At 68.3% G+C, this 23,101-nt stretch overlaps 2 protein-coding genes across 4 annotated transcripts; both read left to right on the plus strand.

Moving 5' to 3' along the window:
* Positions 1-492: 492 nt before the first annotated feature.
* Positions 493-15,818, plus strand: ITGA3 (integrin subunit alpha 3). Of its 3 annotated transcripts, XM_079327744.1 has the most exons (26): positions 493-780; positions 6,273-6,394; positions 6,476-6,558; positions 6,875-7,124; positions 7,329-7,412; positions 7,971-8,178; positions 8,565-8,758; positions 8,902-8,990; positions 9,171-9,307; positions 9,395-9,481; positions 9,578-9,645; positions 9,726-9,862; positions 10,634-10,780; positions 10,853-10,950; positions 11,255-11,420; positions 11,546-11,614; positions 11,737-11,816; positions 11,893-11,970; positions 12,206-12,308; positions 12,396-12,566; positions 12,650-12,763; positions 13,170-13,283; positions 14,153-14,251; positions 14,359-14,484; positions 15,174-15,328; positions 15,542-15,678. In XM_079327744.1, exons 1-25 carry the CDS (start codon positions 575-577, stop codon positions 15,282-15,284), a joined length of 3,141 nt encoding a protein of 1,046 aa, XP_079183870.1. In that variant the 5' UTR covers positions 493-574; the 3' UTR covers positions 15,285-15,328; positions 15,542-15,678. The 3 variants fall into 3 exon arrangements, with proteins under 3 accessions (XP_079183870.1, XP_079183869.1, XP_079183868.1); XM_079327743.1 differs by lacking the exon at positions 15,174-15,328 and having other exon boundaries at positions 10,634-10,783; positions 10,856-10,950; positions 15,542-15,818; XM_079327742.1 differs by lacking the exon at positions 15,174-15,328 and having other exon boundaries at positions 15,542-15,818.
* A 1,259-nt stretch (positions 15,819-17,077) lies between these two features.
* On the plus strand, positions 17,078-22,910 carry PDK2 (pyruvate dehydrogenase kinase 2). The gene is made up of 11 exons (XM_079327535.1): positions 17,078-17,288; positions 18,703-18,844; positions 19,506-19,577; positions 19,786-19,970; positions 20,286-20,375; positions 20,607-20,684; positions 21,178-21,254; positions 21,342-21,440; positions 21,522-21,629; positions 22,135-22,248; positions 22,320-22,910. The coding sequence occupies exons 1-11, from the start codon at positions 17,171-17,173 to the stop codon at positions 22,458-22,460; spliced, it is 1,224 nt and encodes a 407-aa protein (XP_079183661.1). The 5' UTR covers positions 17,078-17,170; the 3' UTR covers positions 22,461-22,910.
* The last annotated feature ends 191 nt before the right edge of the window (positions 22,911-23,101 follow it).

Below are 23,101 nucleotides of genomic sequence, written 5' to 3' on the forward strand. Positions count from 1 at the left end.
GGATTTCCCGGCACGGGTGGGAGCGGCGCGGTGGCTCCCGGTGACCTTCGCCACGGTCGCCACCCCCGGCTGGGAAGTGGCGATGCCGCTGCGGCCACCGCGGTGTCCCCGCCGCTGTCACCGCGAGGGCGCGACTGTCCCACGGCGCAGGGACATCTCATGGTGGGGGGGGGGGGGGTCTCAACCCATGAGGGGTCCTAATTTTGGGGTCTCATCCTGGGGGGAGTCGCATCCCATTGAGGTGCCAGGTAGGGGGGGTCCTACACCGGGGCGATTGGGGGGAGCTGTCCCGGGGGGGTGTGGGGGCGGGGGTCTCGCAGTGGGAGGGGTCTGAGGGGCCGCCATCCCCCCAGCACGGGTGACACACCTGCGCTGTCCCCTCCCTCCCCGCACACCTGCGCACGCACGCAGGTGCCTGGAACGCACAGCGGGGTGTGCGGCCCCTTTAAGGGGCGTGTCCGGAAGCGGCGCGGCCCCGCCCCGGCCCCGCCCCGGCCCCGCCCGGCCCCGCCCCTCCCCGCGCACCGGGCCCGGTGCGGAGGCACGGCTGCGGCTACGGCGGCCGGTGCGGGTCATGGCGATGCACCGGCGGCCGCTGCCGGGGCTCGGCCCGGCTCCGGGGCTCGGCCCGGTTCCGGTGCTGCTGGCGCTCGGCCCGGTGCTGCTCGGAGCCGCCGCCGCCTTCAACCTGGACCGCACCTTCCCCGTGCTCAAGGAGGGCCCCGCCGGAGCCTTGTTCGGCTTCTCGGTAGCGCTGCACCGGGAGACGGAGCGGAGCCTGTGAGCGCGGGGGGAGCGGGGGCGATGCCCCTCTGATGGGGGGGGGGGCGTGGTTGGGGTCCCCGTAGCGAGGGAAGGGTCACCTGTGGGGGGGACAATGGGGAGGGGTCCCCCGTAGGGGTGCGGGGGGTCCCCGGTGGTCGGGAGCTCCGTGAGGCGGAGCGGAGTGAGACAGCGCTTTACCTGCGAGCGGGGGGTCGCGGGAAATGGGGGGTCCCCGGTGGGAGTGGGGTGCGGAGTGGTGCCCGTGGAGCGGGGGGTCCCACGTGGGGAGGGGTCCCTGTGGAACGGAGAGGGGCGGGGAGTCCCCCGTGAGTATTTGGGGTCCCCCGTGAGTATTTGGGGTCCCTCTGGGTTTTGGGGGTCCCTCTGAGGGGGGGGGTCCCTGTTCTGTGTCAGGGCAAAGGTCCCGAGCCCGCGCCGCTGCTGTGGGGGCGGGGGCGCACCTGGAGGGGGGTGGGGGTGCCAGGTGAGGGGGGTCCCCGCTCCGCAGTTGATCCTCGGCGGGGTCTCCCCTAATCGCAGCTTTCCCGCACCCCGCTTTTGGCGGGGTCCCATGGCTGGGGGTCCCACCCTGACGCCCTCCTCATTCCCTGGGGGTGTCTGGCAGCAGCGTGGGACACCCCTTGTGCCCCCCCCACCCCGGTGGGCTCGGAGCCCCACAGCCCCTCCGGGAGGCGGGGGGGCGGTCCCGGCCGGCGCCGACCCCCAGCGGGAGCCCCCCCCGAGCCCCCCCCGGTTCCCGCCGAACCTGTTGGACTGTGGTTCCTGCTGCCGGGCACAGCCCAACAAAAACCCTTTTCAGCCGGGGCAGACCCCGTGCCATCCCCCCGCTGTGTGCCCCCCGCCCCACCGGACCGCCCCCCAGTCCCTGTCCCCAATCCCTGTCCCCAGTCCCTGTCCCCAAATCCCTGTCCCGGGAATTCCCGTCCGTGCCGGACACAACTCCTGGCTTTGTCCCCCTCACGGGCGCAGATTTTGGCTGGATCTGCTCCCCGCGGCTCTCCCAGCTCGTGGGGGGGGTCTTTGGGAGACCCCCGGGGTTCCCGTTTTTCCCGGGGGGGCCGGCGGCAGCTGCTGGTGCAGGCATGTGCCGCTCCGCATTCCAGGGATGCATTTGGGGCCGGCCCCGCCGTGGGATGGGGAGTTGTTGTTGCTCCTGTGCGGGAGGGAGCGGAGCCGATCCCGATCCCTGCGGAGCAGCTGGGGGGGCGCGGGACCCCCCCCCGCCCGCGGGACCCCCACGCACAGCCCGGTCCTGCCCGCTCCGCTGCCACAGATCGCCCCGTGTCCTCCCGGGAACGGCCCTGGGGGGGATTTTGGGGGGCTGTGACGGGGACCCGCCACTCCCCCGCGTGTCCCGGCGTGTCCCGGCGGGGGGGGAGAGGCCTCGGAGCCAGAACCCCCCCGGGAATTCGCGCCCCGTTCCGCGGGAGCCTCCGCTGCGCTTCCGCACGGGCGGGAACTGCGCGGGGTGCTCTCCGTGCATCGGGGAGTCCCCAGTTCGGGGTGTCCCCAGTTTCGGGGTGTCCCCGTTCGGGGTGTCCCCGTTCGGGGTGTCCCGCGTTTTGAAGTGTCCCCGTTCGGGGTGTCCCCAGTTTTGAGGTGTTCCCAGTTCGGGGTGTCCCCGTTCGGGATGTCCCCAGTTCGGGGTGTCCCCAGTTTCGGGGTGTCCCCGTTCGGGGTGTCCCCAGTTTCGGGATGTCCCCAGTTCGGGGTGTCCCCATTCGGGGTGTCCCCAGTTCGGGGTGTCCCGCGTTTTGAGGTGTCCCCAGTTTGGGGTGTCCCGCGTTTTGAGGTGTCCCCAGTTTGAGGTGTCCCCGTTCGGGGTGTCCCGCGTTTTGAGGTGTCCCCAGTTTGGGGTGTCCCCAGTTTCGGGGTGTCCCCAGTTTCGGGGTGTCCCCAGTTTGGGGTGTCCCCAGTTTCGGGGTGTCCCCGTTCGGGGTGTCCCGCGTTTTGAGGTGTCCCCAGTTTCGGGGTGTCCCCAGTTTCGGGGTGTCGGAGCCCCCCCGGACCCCTCCCGGTGCCGGACGAAGCCGCGGTGCCCTCTGCTCGCAGGTGCAGGGTGGGCACAGGAAAGGGACATTTCCCGCCACCGCCCCCCCGATTGCGCGCGGGAGGGAGGGAGGGAGGGAGTGGGCGTCCCCTGCTTTTTTTTGGGGAGGGGGCTGGCTCCTGCCCTGCCCGGGGGGATGCTCCGGGGCATTCCCGAATTCCGGGCGGGCACGGCGGGGCCGGGGCGATGCCGGAGCGCCCCCGTTCCCCCCGGGCCCCCCGTTCCCCCCCCCCCGCGGGGCTGTGCCCATTGCAAAGGTTTTGTTTGCTCTCTCCTCCCCGGCCAGGTGAGCGCGGGCTCGGAGCGGGGCTCTTATCAGCCCAGCCCAGATTAGGGGAGCTCCTCGGGCCGCCCGTGTCCGGCTTTGGCTCGGGTGGGGCCGCTCGGTCCGGCCCAGGTGGGTTCCTGGGTGACCTGGGGAAACTGAGGCACGGTAGATCCGCTGCGGGAAGGATGAAGATTCTCCTCTATTCCTCTAAAATCTGCAGCCATGGGGGAGGCAGCGCCCACATCTGCATCCCTGTGGGATTTGGGGCTCTGCCCGGGGCTCGAGGGTCTTCCTGATTCCAGCTGGCGGCTGAGGAGAGCGCTCTGCTCTGCTGGCGGCGTTCCCGGCCTTGCCTCTCCTCCCCCGGGCTGGGCTGGTGCGGATTGGAGCTGGCTCAGCTCCCCCTGCCTTGGCTCGGACCCGCCGGGGTCCTGCGGGGCCGCGGCTGCTCGGAAGGACGGATGTGGGGCCGTCCGTCCGTCCATCCATCCATCCATCCATCCATCCATCCATCCATCCATCCATCCCTCCATCCCTCCATCCCTCCAGGAGCCGTCGCTCCCTCTCCCGGCTCCTCCCAGAGGGGCACGGCTGGATTTCCCCGCTCAGGGACCCCCATGGCACCCCCAGACTGGGGGTGACTCTGGAGAATCCCCCCCTCATCCCCCCCAGCCTCCTGGTGGGAGATGGGTGAGGAGCCCCCCTCGCTGTTCCCCGGGGAGGGGGCTCTGGGGGTCTCTGGGGAGGGTGCACGACCCCCCCTCCCCTTGTTCCAGACCTGAGGTGTCCGGGTGGGATTCTCGCCTCTCCCACCGCAGTTTTGGGGTCCTGGTGTCCGGACCCTCCCACAGCCCCCCCGTCCCAGCTCAGCCAGCGCTCCCATCCAGCCCCCCCCGTCTGCCAGGGCGGATTAGGACAGAGCACGGCCTCGCATTCCTGCTTCCCTCCCTCGCCGGCCTCCCCCTCGCGCCGCTCTTTGACCATCTCAAACATCCCCGGCCCCCCCAGACCGGTCCGGCCCCCCCAGAATCCCGGGGGCACGCGGCTTTCTCCCGGCTGGGGGACGCTCCCCGGGTGTCCCCCCTGCTCTGGGCGGGCTCCGCGTCCCGCAGCCCCCCTTCCCCGGAGCTGCGGGTGGGCTGCCGTGCCGGGAATCTTGGCTGGAGGCAGCCGAGGGATGCCGGAGCTGCTTGGCTTGGGTGGGCTCCCCCCCGCCCCCGGGACCCGCGGCTGGGCCGGGACCACCGGGGGAGCCTGGGGGCAACCCTGGGGGCGTCCCCCAGCCGAGTGAGGCCCCCGGCATTCTGGGGGAGCCGGGACCAGTTTGTGGAGCTGGTCCCACCGGCGTGGGGGGACGGGGAGCTGGGGTTTGCTCGAGATGGTCAAAGAGCGGCACGAGCCTGGGGGCAACCCAGGGGGGCTGCAGGTCCCGCTGGGATCCGGGGTGGAGGGCAGGACCCCCCCAGATCCGAGTCACTTCCCCCCCCGGTGAGAGGGGACAGCCGTGCCCCTCGTGCCCCCCTTGAGCTGGGGGTGCGAATTCCTTCGTGCCGAGCTGGCAGAGCCACGAGCCGTCATCACCGCCCTCCTTCCCTTCCCGGCACCCCATCCTGGCATCCACCCCCCCCCCCGGCAGCCCCCATTTGGGGTGATCGCTGCCAACCCCCCCCACCTGACTCAGCCCCCCGGGGGGGTCCCGGCGTGCCGGGGCGGGGGCTGCCCGGGGCCCCGCATTCCTCCCGCTCCGCCCGGGCTTTGAGTCAGCGCCCGGCCCGCCCGGACGTGCCCGCGCTGCCGGGCCCGGATTGCTCATCCCGCCACTCCCTGCCCGCCCCGGGGACAGCGGGGACCCGGGGCTGGCCCGGGGACAGCGGGGACCCGGCTCTGCCCCGGGGACAGCGGGGACCCGGGGCTGACCCGGGGACAGCGGGGACCCGGGGCTGGCCCGGGGACAGCGGGGACCCGGCACCGCCCCGGGGACAGCGGGGACCCGGGGCTGGCCCGGGGACAGCGGGGACCCGGGGCTGACCTCGGGACAGCGGGGACCCAGCACCGCCCCGGGGACAGCGGGGACCCGGCTCTGGCCTCGCTGGTGGCCCTGCTGGGGACTGGACAGCGCGTTCCATCAGTGCTCTGGGTGCTGTCACCTCTGTGTCTCCTCCATGTCCCGGCTGCCATGTCCCCCCGTGTCCCCGGTGCCATGTCCCCCCGTGTCCCCCCCGTGTCCCGCCCCGTGTCCGTGTCCCGGTGCCATGTCCCCCCGTGTCCCGGGTGCCGTGTCCCCCCTGTGTCCGTGTCCCGGTGCCATGTCCCCCCGTGTCCCCCCCATGTCCCGCAGCCAGGGCCCGGCACTTCCTCCCCAGCACGGCCACCTCCACGCCATTGTCCCCGCGCTCCCGAGGGACTTCCCAGCGGAAAGCCTGGCCCTTCCGGAGCCCTCCGGCCATGCCAGCTCCCCGTGCCAGGCCCGCGGGGCCTCGCTTGGGGTCCCTTGGGTGGGCGGGGGTCCCTTCAGCATCACCTGGAGGAGCTGGGCGGGCACATCCAGCCTGGAATGGCGATGTCCCCCCACAGCCGGGCCAGCCCTGCCCTTCCTGGGGGATGTCACCCACCCCGGGAGGAGCTGCGGGGCTGGGACAGCCCGAGAGCCCCCCGGGGTGGGGAGTGTCCATCCCGGATCAGGGATGTCCATCCCAAATTAGGGGTGTCCATCCCAAATTAGGGGTGTCCATCCCAAATTAGGGGTGTTCATCCCGGATCAGGGGTGTCCATCCCAAATTAGGGGTGTCCATCCCAAATTAGGGGTGTCCATCCCGAATTAGGGGTGTCCATCCCAGCCCCCCTCCCCATTCCCGGGGGTTCTGTCCCCTGCTGGTGCCGGACCCGCTGCAGCTCAGGCTGGGGGGGTCACTGTCACCCCTCCTCCACCCCCCATGCACAGAGATGGGGCTCAGCCGGGCTGGGATGGGGTCTGGGAAGGAGCAATGAGACCATTGGGGGTCCCTGTGTCCCCTCCCTGCTCTGCCCCCATATTTGGAGGTGTCAGGCTGTGACAAACTCTGGGGAAGCAGCTCCAGTGTCCCCCAATCTCCCCTCCGCAGGGCACCCCAAACTGAGCTGGTCTGGGGGGTTGTACCTGCTCCCCCATCACCCCCATCTCCCCCCCAGGCTGCTGGTGGGGGCCCCCCGGGACCGGGAGCCGGCGAACGGGACGCGCACGGGGGCCGTGTACGCCTGTCCCCTGAGCGCCGCCGCCCGCGACTGCCAGCGCCTGCCCATCGACGTCAAGGGTGGGTGACCCCTCGGGGGCGCGGCCCCCAGACTGCCCCCGGCAGCGGGGACCCCCTCTCAGGCCGGCTGTGCCCCCGCAGATGAGCCGGACAAGGCCATCATTGAGGACATGTGGCTGGGGGTGACCGTGGCCAGCCAGCGGCAGCCGCCGGGGAGGGTCCTGGTGAGTCTGGGGGCCTGCACGGCCAGACCCCGAATCCTGGATCCTCACACGCCCAGATCCCAGATCCTCACACACCCAGATCCCAGATCCCAATCCCTCACACACCCAGATCCCGAATCCTGGATCCTCACACGCCCAGATCCCAGATCCCAGTTCCTTACACACCCTTGGGGTGTGCCCTGAACCTCAGTGTCCCTGCTGTCCCCCCAGGCCTGCGCCCACCGCTACACGTGCGTGCTGTGGTCAGTCCCTGTGTGTCCCCTCTGTGTCCCCTCTGTGTCCCAGTGGTCAGTCCCTGTGTGTCCCCTGTCCCCAGGCCTGTGCCCACCGCTACACGCGCGTGCTGTGGTCGGGGGCCGAGGCCCAGCGCCGCATGGTCGGGCGCTGCTTCGTGCGGGGGGCTGACCTGGGGCTGGACCTGGGGGACGAGTGGCAGACGTACCACAACGAGATGTGCAACGCCAACACGGACAGCGAGGAGACGGGCATGTGCCAGATGGGCGCCAGCGCCGGCTTCGGCGCCAACATCGTCTACTTCGGGGCGCCCGGCGCCTACAACTGGCAGGGTGGGCTGGGGGGGCTGGGCGGGCACAGGGGTCCTGCCACCCCTGGGGTCACCCCTCTGGCCACCACGCCTGGGGGTTCCCTTTGGGGACACCTCCCTGCCCGGGTGCCTGTTCCCCCTTCCCCAGTGCCCCTGTGGGACCCCACCCCGCAGTGGGGTGACCCCCTGGCCCCCTCTGACCCCCCCGACCCCCCGACCCCTGCAGGCACTGATTACATGCTCCAGAGGGACAATTGGGACCTGTACGACTTCTCCTACCCCAACAAGAGGAACGGCAACACCTACATAGGTGAGGGGGGCCCGGGGGGGTTTGGGGGGGCCCGGAGGGGTTTGGGGTGAGGGGGAGGATTTAGGGGGAATGTTGGGGGCGGGTGTTAAAGGGCTTGAAGCCCCCCGGGGGTGGTGAGAGTGGGGCAGGGGTGACATTGGGGTGTCCAGGGGCATGGAGGGAGAATATGGGGTGATGATTTGGGGTGAGGAGGAGCTTTGGGGGCGGGGGGTTTTGGGCGTGGATGTTACAGGCACGGGGGACACTTGGGGACACTTGGGGACATTTAGGGAGGGTGTGAGCCGTTCCAAGACATCCCGAGGAACCCAGAGCGGGATTTATGGGGTGTGGGGGTACTGGGGGGAGCTCATGGAGGATGTGAAGGGATCCCGGGGATCTCTGATCCATCCCGGGGGTCTCTGATCCATCCCGGGGGTCTCTGATCCATCCCGGGAGTCCCGGGGGTCTCTGACGCATCCCGGGGGTCTCCGATCCATCCCGGGGGTATCTGATCGATCCCGGGGGTCTCTGATCCATCCCGGGGGTCCCGGGGGTCTCTGATCCCTGCCGTGCCCCCAGGGTACTCATCCGAGGCTCGCCCCGCGGTGCTGCAGCCGGACGCGGTGACGCTGGTGACGGGCGCGCCCCGGTACCGGCACACGGGCGCGGTGCTGCTGCTGGCCCGGGGGGCGCGCCAGGAGCTGAGCCCCCGCCTGCTGCTGCCCGGCCCGCAGGTGGGCTCCTACTTCGGCAGCGCCCTGGCCCTGGCCGACCTCAACAGCGACGGGTGAGAGGCGCGACCCCCGGCTCTGGGGAGGGGGCGGCGACCCCCGGCTCTGGGGAGGGGGCGGTGACCCCCGGCTCTGGGGAGGCGGCACGACCCCCGGCTCTGGGGAGGGGGATTCATCTGGGGCGTCCCGCAGCTCCCGGGGATGGGGTCTCACCTGGAGCATCCTGTGGTTGTGGGGAGGGGGCTGCACCTGGGATTCCTGTGGCTCCTGAGGGTGGGGGGTCTCACCTGGATCACCCCCCACCTCCCCCAGCATCTCCCAGCTTTGGTGCGGGAATTTCTTTTTGGTGGCAATCACATCTCTGGGTGCATCCCCCCCACACCAGGGCTGTGGGGAGGGGGCCATGCCCCAGCCCCAGCCCCCAGCCCCCCTGTCCCCACAGCTGGCAGGACCTGCTGGTGGGGGCCCCCCACTACTTCGACCGGAAGCAGGAGGTGGGGGGCGCCGTGTTCGTGTACATGAATGAGGCTGGGGGCTTCCAGCAGCGCCCCAGCCTGGTCCTGACGGGCCCCAGCCACTCTGGCTTCGGCTTCGCCCTGGCCAGCGCCGGGGACATCAACCAGGACGGCTTCCAGGGTGAGCGGGGGGTCTCGGGAGAGGGTTGGGGGGCGTGGCTCCCTCCCTGCTCGGGGGTCTCACGGGAAGGGGGTGTGGCTGGTTGGGTTTGGGGTGCCAGGGGGGGCTTTGGGGGGGCTGACCCTGCTGTTGCCCCCCCCCAGATATCGCAGTGGGGGCTCCCTTCGAGGGGCCTGGCAAGGTTTACATCTACCACAGCAGCGCCGAGGGGCTGCAGCAGCGACCCCGGCAGGTGAGGGACCCCAAAACACCGCTGAAACACCCCCAAAGCACCCCCTGAAACACCCTCAAAACACCCCTGAAACACCCCCCAGACACTCCCCCAGTCATCACCCTGTCCGGGCTGGGTGCTGTGAGTGCACCCCGAGTCCCCGGGGCGGGGGGCGCCGGGTGAGCCCCCCGCGCCCCCCAGGTGATCAGCGGGTCCGAGCTGGGCCCCGGCGGGGTCCGCACCTTCGGCTACTCGCTGAGTGGGGGGCTGGACATGGACGGCAACTCCTACCCCGACCTGCTGGTGGGCAGCCTGGGCGAGCGCGTGGTCCTGCTCAGGTACAGCCGGACAGGGCACAAGGTGCTGCCCCTGGGGTGGGCACGGGCAGGGGGCTCAGCCAAACCCCCATCCCACTCCCCACCCAGAGCCCGTCCCGTCATCAACATCCTGGACAAGAGCTTCACCGTCACCCCCAGCAAGGTGGATCCTGCCCAGTGCACGCCCAAGGCCTGGTGAGTGCCCTGTCCCCGGTGTCCCCGGTGTCCCCGGTGTCCCCGTGGCTGCTGGTGGCCCCCTGGCTCAGCCCATTGTCCTCTGTGTCCCCCCAGCATGACGGTGACCCTGTGCTTCTCCTACAACCAGAGCGCGGGGGACCCCAGCTACAAGGAGAGGATCAGTGAGTGGGGGCGAGGGTGGGGGTGACACGGGGACATGGGGACACGTCCTGGGGGGCTGCACAGCTGTGCTGTCCCCCAGCCCTGCAGTACACGCTGGAGGCCGACAGGGACCGGCACCCGCCCAGGGTCAAGTTCTGGGGGTCCCAATCTGCCACCTACAGCGGGCGCCTGTCCATGCCCGACACCCGCTGCCAGTCCCACGAGCTGCTGCTGCTGGTGAGAGCCCATCCCTCCCTCCATCCCTCCACCCATCCATCCATCCCTCATCCCTTCATCCCTCCTTTCATCCATCCACCCATCCACCCATCCATCCATCCATCCATCCATCCATCCATCCATCCATCCATCCCTCCATCCCTCCTTTCATCCATCCTTCCATCCATCCATCCATCCATCCATCCATCCATCCATCCATCCATCCATCCCTCCATCCCTCCTTTCATCCATCCTTCCATCCATCCATCCATCCATCCATCCATCCATCCATCCATCCATCCATCCATCCATCCATCCCTCCATCCCTCCTTTCATCCATCCCTCCTTTCATCCATCCTTCCATCCATCCATCCATCCATCCATCCATCCATCCTTCCATCCATCCATCCATCCATCCATCCATCCATCCATCATCCATCCATCCATCCATCCATCCATCCATCCCTCCACCCATCCCTCCCTCCCTCCATCCCTCCACCCATCCATCCATCCATCCATCCATCCATCCATCCATCCATCCATCCATCCATCCATCCATCCATCCATCCATCCCTCCACCCATCCCTCCCTCCATCCCTCCACCCATCCATCCATCCATCTATCCATCCCTCCCTCCATCCCTCCTTTCATCCACCCATCCATCCTTCCCTCCATCCTCTCCCTCCCTCTCTCCCTGTGGCTCTCTGGGGTCTCTCCCTGCTCCCAGCCCTGCCTGAGGCTGGAGCTGATTTTGGGGGGATGTCCCACGGGGGTCTCTGTGTGACTCCACAGGACAACATCCGGGACAAGCTGCACCCCATCGTGCTCTCCATGAACTACTCGCTGCTGGAGCGGCCCAGAACCTTCCAGCTGGGCCCCCACCCCCTGGACGCCTTCCCCGTGCTCAACCAAGACCAGTCCCACCACAACGAGACCAAGGTGGGGCTGGGACCCCCTGGGCTGGCCCGGGGGGGTGACAGGGGCTGAGGGGACACATCCCTGTCCCTGCAGATCGAGTTCCAGAAGGAGTGTGGCTCCGACAACCAGTGCTACAGCAACCTGCAGTTGCACAGCAGCTTCCTCAGCGAGCAGAACCTGCCCCTGCCCAGGTGACAGCGGCGCTGCGTCCCCCTGGGGCGTCCCCCTGTCCCCTGGGGTGTCCCCCTGTCCCCTGGGGCGTCCCCCTGTCCCCTGGGACATCCCCCTGTCCCCTGGGGCATCCCCCTGTCACCCTGGGGCATCCCCCTGTCACCCTGGGGTGTCCCGCTGTCCCCTGGGGTGTCCCTCTGTCCCCTGGGGTGTCACCCTGTCCCCTGGGATGTCCCCCTGTCCCCTGGGGTGTCCCCCTGTCCCCCTGGATGTTCCCCTGTCCCCTGGGTGCCCTGCCCGGGTGGCTGACCCCTGTCCCCTCAGGCTGAACGGGACCCAGGTGCTGCAGTACAGCCGGGACGTGCGGAAGCTGCACCTGAGCATCGACATCAGCAACATTCCCACGGCGCCCTGGAACGGGGAGGACGCGCACGAGGCGCTGCTGAACGTCACCGCGCCCCCCGGCCTGCTGCCCTCCTCCGTGCGCCCGGTGCGGGGCGCCCCCTGCCCCCGGGGCACCCCCTGGGGCACCCACCCACCCCCCCCGGGGCACCCACCCACCCCCTGGGCCCCCTGAGCCGCCTGGGCTGGTCCTGACCCGCTTGTCCTCCCCAGAGCGGAGCCTGCACCTTTGGGGAGACGGTGCTGTGCGAGCTGGGAAACCCCTTCAAGAGGAACCAGAGGGTGAGAGCTGCCCCCACTGTCCCCCCACTGTCCCCCACTGCCCCCAGCTGCCCCCTGGACCTTCCTGGGGGGCTCAGCAGGTGGGGTCCAGCTGAGCTGCTCCCTGTCCCCAATGTGTGCAGGCAGAGCTGACCATCACCTTCGAAGCCATCGGGATCACGCTGGACACACGGGAGGTGCTGGTGTGGCTGGACCTGTCCACGTGAGTGGGAGGGGGGGGACAGGGGTGGGAGGGTCCCTTTGGGATTGGGGACATGCCAACCCCGGTCCCCTGGCAGGCAGAGCACCCAGGAGGACCTGCAGCCCGTGCTGGCCAAGCTGCTGGTGGATTACAGCATCCAGTCCTCGCTGAGCATGTGAGTGTCCCCTGGTCCCCCTTGTGTCCCCTGGTCCCCCTCTGTGTCCCCTGGTCCCCCTGTGTCCCCTGGTCCCTCTGTGTCGTCTGCACCTCTGTGTCGTCTGCACCTCTGTGTCCCCTCCATTCCCCCCACCCCAGTCTGGCTGTGTCACCCCCAGTGTCCCAGCAATGGGGCAGCAATGGGGTGTCCCCTGTGCCCCTCACACTGTCCCTGTCCCCCATCCTGTTCCCAGAGCCTCCTCCCACATCCAGTCCTACTTCAGCGGGACCGTGGTGGGTGAGTCGGCCATGAAACAGGAGCAGGACGTGGGCAGCCCCCTCACCTTTGACTTCCAGGTGAGCTGGGTGTGGCCAGTGGATTTGGGAATTTGGGAGGGAAGTGGATTTGGGAATTCCAGACTCCATCTCTCGCCCTGCCCATAGGTGACCACCAAAGGCGAGTCCCTGGGCACGCTGGGCACAATCCTGCTGGGCTTTGAGTGGCCCTACGAGATCCCCAATGGAAAATGGCTCCTGTACCCCACCGAGATCCTGGTGAACGGCAACAACACCTGTCAGCCCCCCGGGGGGCTCATCAACCCCCTCAACCTCACCGTGAGTCTCCTGTGCCCTCAGGGCCATGTCCCTACCCCACCGTGGGGGTCCCAGGCTCTGATGGGGCTCGTGTCCCCCCTCAGCTGCTGCAGGACCAGGCTGCAGCCCGGCACAGACGGGAGCTGGAGCCCTCCGAGCCGGGCGAGCCCCCGGTCACTTTGGCCACCGGCCGACGCCCAAGGTCTGAGACGGTGCTGGTGAGTGAGGGGGTTCAGGGGGGTCCGGCAGGTCACTGTCCCCAAAGTTTCCAGGTACCAGGGTGGTGCTTTGCAGTACCAGGCTCTGTCCAAAAGGGTGCAGCATTTCTGGGACACTGCAATACTAGTTGTGCCCACAAGGGTGCAGCACTTTTGGGGTGATGCAGTGCCAGTTTTGCCCACCAGGGGGCAGCACTTTTGGGGCACTGCAGTGCTGGTTTTGCCCACCAGGGGGCAGCACTTTTGGGGCACTGCAGTGCCGGTTTTGCCCACAAGGGTGCAGCACTTTTGGGGTGATGCAGTGCCAGTTTTGCCCACAAGGGTGCAGCACTTTTGGGGCACTGCAGTGCTGGTTTTGCCCACCAGGGGGCGGCACTGCTATTGCCCCCTGCCCCCGTGTCCCCAGAGCTGCTCGGCGGGCACGGCGCGCTGTGTGTGGTTCGAGTGTCCCCTGCAGCACACGCAGCTCCCCTCCAGCTTCAGCCTCCGCGCCCGCGTCTGGAACAGCACCTTCATCGAGGTCAGTGCCAGGGCTCGGGCTGCCCCAGCCCTTGGGGGGCTTAAATGGGGCACAGAGTGTGCTCAGGGGGCTGGCAGCCACGCCTGCATGTCCCCATTGTCACCTGTGTCACACCTCCATCATTGCGTCCCCCATCATCATCACCATCATCTACATCCTCCCCCTCCTTCATACATGTGTGTCCCTCACTGTGTCCCTGTCCCTCACCGTGTCCCCTGTCCCTCACCATGTCCCTGTCCCTCACCATGTCCCCTGTCCCTCACCTGTGTCCCTGTCCCTCACCTTTGTCTCTGTCCCACACCGTGTCCCCTGTCCCTCACCGTGTCCCTGTCCCTCACCGTGTCCCTGTCCCTCACCGTGTCCCTGTCTCTCACCTTTGTCCCTGTCCCACACCGTGTCCCTGTCCCTCACCGTGTCCCCTGTCCCTCACCGTGTCCCTGTCCCTCTCCGTGTCCCTGTCTCTCACCTTTGTCCCTGTCCCTCACCGTGTCCCTGTCTCTCACCTTTGTCTCTGTCCCACACCGTGTCCCCTGTCCCTCACCGTGTCCCTGTCCCTCACCGTGTCCCTGTCCCTCACCGTGTCCCTGTCTCTCACCTTTGTCCCTGTCCCACACCGTGTCCCTGTCCCTCACCGTGTCCCCTGTCCCTCACCGTGTCCCTGTCCCTCTCCGTGTCCCTGTCTCTCACCTTTGTCCCTGTCCCTCACCGTGTCCCTGTCTCTCACCTTTGTCCCTGTCCCACACCGTGTCCCTGTCCCACACCGTGTCCCTGTCTCTCACCTTTGTCCCTGTCCCACACCGTGTCCCTGTCCCACACCGTGTCCCTGTCCCTCACCGTGTCCCTGTCCCTCACCGTGTCCCTGTCCCCAGGAGTTCCGGGACTTTGACCGTGTGAAGGTGACGGGCACGGCCACGCTGTTCCTGCGCTCGCAGGTGCCCACCATCACCATGAGGAACCACACGGTGCGGGTGAGCCAGGCCGGGGAGCCCTTACTGGGGCGAGCTGGGGCGAACTGGGCGGGCCTGGGGCCGCGCTGGAGCCCCGTGCCCCCAGCGAGCCCCTTCCCACCGCGCAGTTCTCGGTGGACGTGGACTCGGAGCTGCAGGAGGAGCAGCCGGCCGAGATCGCGCTCTGGCTGGTGCTGGTGTCGGTGGCCGCCGGGCTGCTGCTGCTGGGGCTCATCATCCTCCTCCTCTGGAAGGTGAGGGGGCCCCAAATCCCCTCCCCGGGGAGGAGGGGCTGCAGGAACTGTGCTGAGACCTCGTGTCACCCCTGGCTGCTCCCCCCTGGCTGGCGAGGGCTGAGAGGGACCCGCGGCTGGGAGATGATTGTCCCCACAGCTGGGTGATTGTCCCCGCAGCTGGGTGATTGTCCCCACAGCTGGGTGATTGTCCCCACAGCTGGGTGATTGTCCCCACAGCTGGGTGATCGTCCCCACAGCTGGGTGATTGTCCCCACAGCTGGGAGATCGTCCCCGCAGCTGAGTGATTGTCCCCACAGCTGGGTGATTGTCCCCGCGGCTGGGACATGATTGTTCCCACAGCTGGAATTGCCCCTCGGGGGTGGCAGGTGTCCCCCAGGTGGGAGGTGCCCTCCCGGGAGGAAGATTCCCGGCTGCAGAGGGATGAGGAAGAGGAGCAGAGACATTCCCGACACGTCTTGGGGTGCAAATCATGTTGGGCTGTGCCCCCAAGGACGGGCGGATCTCCTTCCCTGCGGCTGTGCTGCAGGGACTGGGGGACCCCCTGGGGACACCCCCAGGTTCTTGAAGCCCCCCCTTTTACCCAGGAGGGGGTCGCTGGTTCTGCAGGACCCCCCCACTGTGTGGGGTGCCCAGGACGCCCCCAGGCGCTGTCCCCGGCCCCGCTGACCCTGTCCCCTTCCCTGCAGTGCGGGTTCTTCCGGCGGGCCAACACCCGGGCCATGTACGAGGCCAAGGGGCAGAAGGCGGAGATGCGGATCCAGCCGTCGGAAACCGAGCGGCTGACGGATGACTACTAACGGGGGGCACCCCCGTGCCCCCCCGGCCCCCCGGGCCCCGCCTGGTAATGCCCCGAGGGGCCGGGCTGCGGCGGCGTCTTCCTCCTCTTCAGCCTCCTCTTCCTCTGTCCCGCAGGGTCCCCGCAGGGCTCCGGGGTCTCTCCAGGATCGCTGCCGCTCCCTTTGCCTCTGCTCTCCGCCGCCTCGGGGGTCTCTCTCCTTCCCCCCGGCCCTCTCAGCCCCTCGCTGACCCCCTGTTCTCTCTTTCCCTTTCCCAGTGTGATTTTTTCCAGCGGACCCGCTATTACCGGATCATGCCCAAGTACCACGCGGTGCGGATCCGGCAGGAGCAGCGCTACCAGCCCGGGGGGCTCCTGCCCCGCCGCCGCAAGAAGCTCTGGGTGACCAAGTGGCAGGAGCCGGACAAGTACTACTGACCCCCTGTCCCCCCCCCGGACCCCTGCGAGGGGCGCTGTGACTTTGCACAAGTGCATCTCTCCCTGTCCCCGTCCCCTCGGGCGCGGCCGCCCCGGTTTTGGCTCCGCAGCCCCTCCCGGCTCGCCCGGGGGGCTCTTGCACGCCCGTGCCTTGCACGCTTGTGGGGGCTTCCAGTGTGCCCCCCCTGCTCCCCCAAATGCTGCTGGGCTCACCGAGTGCCTTCCCCCCGCGCAGACACTCCGCTCGCTGTCCCTGTCCCTGTGTCCCTGTCCCTGTGTCCCTGTCCTTGTCCCTGTCCCTGTCCCTATCCCTGTCCCCGTCCCCAGCCACTCTGGGACCACCCGGAACTCGCTCGCCCCCCTCCCCTCGGTGCTGGGACCCCTCTGCTTTCCCCCCGGGGTGAAAATTTGGGGAGCTCATTCCCTCCTGCGCCCCCTCCCCATGCCCAGCCCCGCTCTTCTCCCCGTGCTCTGCTCGCAGCTTTGGATTGGGGAGGGGGTGCAGCGCTCCAGGCCGTGTTCCCCCTCTCAAACCCTCGCCCCCCGCCCCGGGGGGTTAAATTATTCCGTGTCTCTCCGTGTCGGTGTGTTGGTGTCCAGTCCCAGCGTGCTGTCGGTACTGGGGGCTGCTGGGGAGGGGGTCCTGCACCCTCAGCCGGCCCCCAAAGTCCCCCCACCCCTTTCTCGCCGGGGCACAATAAAGCCTCGCTCTGGGATTTGTAACCTCGTGTCCCCTCCGTGTCGTGGCTGGGGGGTGGGATGGGGGCTTGGGGGGGTTTTGGGGGTGGGGGGCAAAAAGAGGAGGGGGTGAATGATGTACCGCAGGGGGGTAGAAGGTGATCAGGGCGCTTATGCCGGGGTTGGGATGGGCTCAGACACCTCCGAGCCACCGGGAAAAGCTCAACCTCCCCCAAAATACCCCGGGAAGTGGCCTGAGACCCCCGAGGGGCTGATGGGAACCCTGAATATGCAAATGAGCGGCTGTGCTGCAGCGAGGGGCGGGGCTGTTCCGAGTGGGGAGGGGCTCAAAGCGGAGCGGGCGCTGATTGGCCGTGAGGCGATGATTGACAGCGAGAAGGGCAGCATTGGTTCCGTTGAGGGGCGTGGCTCGCAGTGATTGGCAGGCGACGGGCACTATTATTTCCGTTTATGGGCGTGTCTCGCGGTGATTGACAGGGGGCGGGCAGTATTATTTCCGTTTATGGGCGTGTCTCGCGGTGATTGACAGCGGGGCGTGCCCAACGGCGAAGCCGGATTGGCAGGGCGTGTGGGCGGGGTTTGAGGCAGAGCGGGCGCTGATTGGCCGAGGCGCGGTGACTGACAGCGGGTGTGTTGTTTGCGCGCGGTGCGGCGGGGGCGGGGCCGGGCCGGGGGCTCACGGGGCCCTGAGGGGACCGTGAGGGGACATTGAGGGGGGGCCGAGGGGACACCGGGGGGACACCGGGGGGACAGCGGGGGCACAGCGGGGCCATGCGGCTGCTGCGGTGCCTCGGGAAGCGCGCGGCGCTGGCCGGCGTCCCCACCTACATCGAGCACTTCAGCAAGTTCTCGCCGTCGCCGCTCTCCATGAAGCAGTTTCTGGACTTCGGTAAATAAAGAGAAAAAAGCCCCGGGGAGCCCCCGCTGCGGGGACAGGGACGGCTCCGGTGCGGGGGCGGGCGCTCCGTGCACAGCGGGAATTGCTAACAAACCCCCTCGGGAAACCCTTGGCACTCCCGCCCGGGAATCCCGTCCCCCTCAGGGAATTCCCCTCAATCTGCGGGTCTGGGGGCTGCCCCTCCCTCCGTGCCTGGCCTGGTAACTCTGACCCCCCAAATATCCCGTTATTATCGGGCTTGGGGGGTTTAACAACACCCCCGGTAAATCCGTGCGGGCGGAGCGTGCTTTCCTAATGGGTCGCTTTTGGGGGTGTCCCCTCTGCCCCCCGCCCCTCATAACCCCGAAACCCCCTGTGAGGGACCCCCGCTCTCCTGACCCAGGGGGGGCAGCCGGGACCCCCCCCTCCCATCCAATCCCCCGCTAATGTCCCCATTGCTGCCACCCAGCCTGGCCCCCCAAAGAGGGCTGCGCTCTGGGGTCCCCCAGTGCCCCCCAGCTCCATCCCAGTGCCCCCCAGCTCCATCCCAGTGTCCCCCCAGCTCCATCCCAGTGCCCCCCAGCTCCATCCCAGTGTCCCCCCAGCTCCATCCCAGTATCCCCCAGCTCCATCCCAGTGTCCCCCCAGCTCCATCCCAGTGTCCCCCAGCTCCATCCCAGTATCCCCCAGCTCCATCCCAGTGTCTCCCAGCTCCATCCCAGTGTCCCCCCAGCTCCATCCCAGTATCCCCCCAGCTCCATCCCAGTGTCCCCCCAGCTCCATCCCAGTATCCCCCCAGCTCCATCCCAGTGTCCCCCCAGCTCCATCCCAGTGTCCCCCCAGCTCCATCCCAGTATCCCCCAGCTCCATCCCAGTATTCCCCCAGCTCCATCCCAGTGTCCCCCCAGCTCCATCCCAGTGCCCCCCAGCTCCATCCCAGTGTCCCCCAGCTCCATCCCAGTGTCCCCCCAGCTCCATCCCAGTATCCCCCAGCTCCATCCCAGTGCCCCCCAGCTCCATCCCAGTGTCCCCCCAGCTCCATCCCAGTGTCCCCTGTCCCCAGGGCTCTGTCCCTCCAGGGGGTTTGGGGTCAGCTGTGCCCCCCTGTCCCCTGGCTGGGGTCCCCTCTTGGGTTCTGGTGGTGGCCCAGGTTCCTTCTCCCCTCCTGATTGTTCTCAGGGCTCTCCCAGCCCCAGTTTGGGCCGTTCTGGGTGGCACTGGGTACCCAGCTTGTCCTCCCTCAGCCCTCCATGTCCCCCCAGTGTCCCCAGTGTCCCCCAGCCCTCACCCCCTCCCCAGCCAAGGACCTAAACCTGCTCCTGTCCCCTCTCCACAGTGCCAGAGGGGTGGCAGTGCCACCAGCGCTGGCTCTGGGGGTCCCGTGGGTGCTCACCCCGTGTCCCCCCGTGTCCCCCCGTGTCCCCAGGCTCCAGCAATGCCTGTGAGAAGACGTCGTTCGCCTTCCTGCGGCAGGAGCTGCCCGTGCGCCTCTCCAACATCATGAAGGAGATCAACCTGCTGCCGGACCGGGTGCTGCGCACGCCCTCCGTGCAGCTGGTGCAGAGCTGGTCAGTGCCGGGGGCGGGGGACACGGCGACACGGCGACACTGCCACCGCCGGGCTGCTGGCCCCGCGGGGTCCCGCCCTGGCCACTCCGCTGGGCAGCCGCTGCCACCAATGCTCTTGTTGTCACCCTCCTGTCGCCCCGCTGTCACCTCGGGTGTGTCCCACAGCTGGCACAGGGGGACACGGGGAGGGGTGACAGGCAGGGCACTCCCCGGCTGGTGGCACGGGCTGCAGGTCCTTTGGGGACACTCCCGTGCCAGCAGGGGACGGCCACCAGTGCCACCTGCTCCCTGAAGGGGCCAGGCCACAGGATGTCCCTGTCCCTTTCAGTGTCCCCGTGCCACTGCCAGCAGCGTGACCCGTTTCCCAGTGCCACCACGTGACCTGTTGTTTGTCCCCAGTGTCCAGTTTGTCCCGCTGCCAGCGGGATCTGGCCGTGCCACGGGGTCAGGCCATACCAGGGGTCTGGCAGTGCCACCCCCTGTCACAGCCCAACCCCACCGTGTCACCAGGTGTCCCCAAGGGCCCCGTGCCAGCAGTGGGGTGGGACAGTGACCCCGGTGCAGCAGGTTTTGGGGTGGGGGCCGCGTTGAGGGGTGCTGGCCCTGCGTGGTGTCACCGGGGTGTCCTGTGTGCCAGCTGGGGGATGTCCTGTCCCCCCAGGTACGTCCAGAGCCTGCTGGACATCATGGAGTTCCACGACAAGGACCCCGAGGACCAAGCCACGCTGGGACAGTGAGTCGGGAGGTGACAGCGCGTCCTTGTCCCCAGTGCCAGGGTTCGGGGTGTCACCCCCTCCCAGAGCCGCGCTGGTGTCACCCCCAGGTTCCACCGGAATCCGCTCCGGGTTTTCCCAGCGCCCTCAGCTCCCGGGGAATCCCGGCCTGGATCGCGGCTGCGGCCGGACCGGGTGTCCCCAGCGCTGTCGCTGTCCCCGGGGCAGGTTCACCAACGCGCTGGTGACAATCCGGAACCGGCACAACGACGTTGTCCCCACCATGGCGCAGGGGGTCATCGAGTACAAGGAGACGTACGGGGACGACCCCGTGTCCAACCAGAACATCCAGTACTTCCTGGACCGCTTCTACCTGAGCCGCATCTCCATCCGCATGCTCATCAACCAGCACAGTGAGCGGGGCTGGCGGCCGGGGAGCACCGGGCTGTCCCCGCACCCCCACAGTGTCCCCAGAACCCCCACAGTGTCCCCAGGCTCTGTCCTCAGCGTCCCCACCAACCCCAGGGAGCTCCCCAAGGTTCTCCCTGCCCCAAGGGTCCCCTCCTAACCCCAGCAGTTTGTCCTGAGGGTCCCCATCATCCCTGGGTGTCCCCAGCTGTCCCCGGGGTGTCCCTGGCTGTCTCTAGGCTGTCCCCGGGGTGTCCCTGGCTGTCTCCAGGCTGTCCCCGGGGTGTCCCCAGCTGTCCCCTGCTCTGTCCCCTCCCCAGCCCTGCTCTTCGATGGCAGCACCAACCCTGCTCACCCCAAGCACATCGGGAGCATCGACCCCCACTGCAACGTGGCCAACGTGGTGAGAGGTTGGTGGGGTCTGGGGTCCCACCCCACCGGGGAGGGGGAATTTGGGGGGTGGGGGTCACTGGAAAGTCCCCCTTGGGACCACTCCTGTCACAGGTTTGGGGTGGCCTCAGCCAGACTGTCCCCTGAGCTGTTCAAAATCCTGGGATGTGCAGGGATGGGGGATGTTGGGGGACCCCAGAAGCTGCTGCTGCTGTTCCTGGGGGTGCTGAGCTCTGTGTCCCCCTTGCCAGACGCCTACAACATGGCCAAGCTGCTGTGTGACAAATACTACATGGCCTCACCCGAGCTGGAGATCGAGGAGGTCAACGGTGAGGGACAGGGGGAGGGGGCAGGGGGGACAGGGGAGGACGGGGGGGGGACAGGGGGGGGACAGGGAGGGGACAGCAGGGGGACAGTGAGGGGACAGTGGAGGGGACAGCGGGGGTGAGGGGACAATGAGGGGACAGTGAGGGGACAGTGGAGGGCCTGGGCAGGGGAATCTTGAATGGCTCCTTTAGGATTGGGATCCCTGGGACAGGGGGATTCTTGTGTGGCTCAATTTGGGTTGGGGTCCCTGGGGCTGGGGGATTCTTGTGTGGCTCAATTTGGGTTGGGTTCCCTGGGGCTGGAGGATTCTTGTGTGGCTCAATTTGGGTTGGGGTCCCTGAGGCTGGGGGATTCTTGTGTGGCTCAATTTGGGTTGGGGTCCCTGGGGCTGGAGGATTCTTGTCTCCTTTAGGGTTGGGGGACTCTCAGGTGCCCCATTTAGGGCTGGGGGAGCTTTGGGATTGTCCCCACCAACCGCAGTGTCCCCCTCCCCAGCCTGCAACGCTCAGCAGCCCGTGAGCATCGTCTACGTCCCCTCCCACCTGTACCACATGCTCTTCGAGCTCTTCAAGGTACCCCGGCCCTTTGGGGGTCCCGAGGGGCTCTCTCGGGGGTCCCGGGGGGCTCTGTGTCCCCTGACCCTGGCGCTGTGTCCCCAGAACGCCATGCGAGCCACGGTGGAGAGCCACGAGAGCAGCCCGCGGCTGCCGCCCGTCAGGGTGATGGTGGCCCTGGGCCAGGAGGACCTGTCCATCCGGGTAGGGGACAGGGGGACACGGGGGGACAGGGGGGACAGGAGCGGGGACAGGAGCGGGGTTGTCACCGCGCTGTGTCCCCAGATGAGTGACAGGGGCATGGGCGTGCCGCTGAGGAAGATCGAGCGGCTCTTCAGCTACATGTACTCCACAGCCCCCACCCCCCAGCTGGGCTCCGGGGGGGCGCCCCTGGTTCGTGAGACCCCCGCGATGGGGGGTGGGGGGAGATGGGGGTGGAGTGGGCTGGGGGTGGGCTGGAGTGACCCAGGGAGGTCTGGGGGTGATGGGGATGGGCTGGGGATGTTTTGGGGGTGATTTGGATGGGCTGGGGGTGTTTTGGGGCTGGCTGGGGGTGTTTTGGGGGTGATGGGGATGGGCTGGGGGTGTTTTGGGGGTGGCTGGGGTGGTCGGGGGTGGCTGGGGTGGGCTGGAGTACCATGGAGAGCTTTGGGCTTGGCTTGGGACCTTTTGGGGACATTTGGGGTGGCATGGGGACCCTTTGAGTGGCACAGGGACCCTTTGAGGTTTCATGGGGACCCCTGGGGGTGGCAGGGGCCCTGTGTCCATTCTGTGTCCCATTGGTGCACGCTCCTGGCGCTGCTTGGGGCGCTGGGGCTGCCCCGGGGGTGCCCCGGGGGTGCCCCGCGGTGCCCCCAGCCCCGGGGCGCCCCCAGCCCAGCCCAGCCCCTCTCCCCAGGCCGGTTTTGGCTACGGGCTGCCCATCTCCCGCCTCTACGCCAAGTACTTCCAGGGCGACCTGCAGCTCTTCTCCATGGAGGGCTTCGGCACCGACGCCGTCATCTACCTGAAGGTGGGGCTCGGGTCCCCCAACCCCGGCTGGGGGGGGCACTGGGCCCCGCTGAGCCCCCCGTGCCCCCCCAGGCGCTGTCCACGGACTCGGTGGAGCGGCTGCCCGTGTACAACAAGTCGGCGTGGCGGCACTACCAGGCGAGCCAGGAGGGCGGGGACTGGTGCGTGCCCAGCACCGAGCCCAAGAACACCTCCACCTACCGCGTGCCCTGAGCCCCCCGAGCCCCCCGACCCGCCCTCGGCGGTCCCTGAGCGCCCCGGGGGGGTTGGGTTGGTGTTTTGGCGTTTGGGGTGTGGGGGTGTCCCGGCGGCCCCACCTTGGTGGCACTTAGGGACAGAGCTGAGGGGGGGGTTGGAGCAGCACTTGTGGCTTACGAAATTCCCCAACCCGCCCCAGAGGGTGCCCCCCATCCCGGTAAGGGACTGGTTCTGCCCCAGTAGGACCAGCAGCGCTTCCCTGCACCCTGGTGGGGTGGGGGGACCAGGCCTGAGCCCCCCATCCCTCCCCATGTTCCTGTCCCTGTCCCCCTCCCGTTGTTGCACTACTGAGCTGTCCCCACCCCCGTGTCCCCCCCACTTGCTGTGACCTGCTCAAACCCCCCTCCCACCCCCCAAATTCCTCCCAGCCCCCTCCCAGTGTCAATAAATTCGATGTTGACTGAACCCCCCTGTGGTGCTTTGGGGTCCTGCTGCCTCAGTTTCCCCCCAGATTTGAGAGGGGGCTGAGGGCTCAGTCCTGGGGTGGCACTTGGGGACAGGAGGCGCCCAGACAGGTGACACCGGCCACTCCTCTTTGCACTGGCCCTTGATACCCTTTTATTCCCTGGGGGGGTGCGGGGGGTGCGGGGTCACCC

The sequence above is a fragment of the Erithacus rubecula genome (genome assembly GCF_903797595.1).
Source record: "Erithacus rubecula genome assembly, chromosome: 27".
Classification (NCBI taxonomy): domain Eukaryota; kingdom Metazoa; phylum Chordata; class Aves; order Passeriformes; family Muscicapidae; genus Erithacus; species Erithacus rubecula.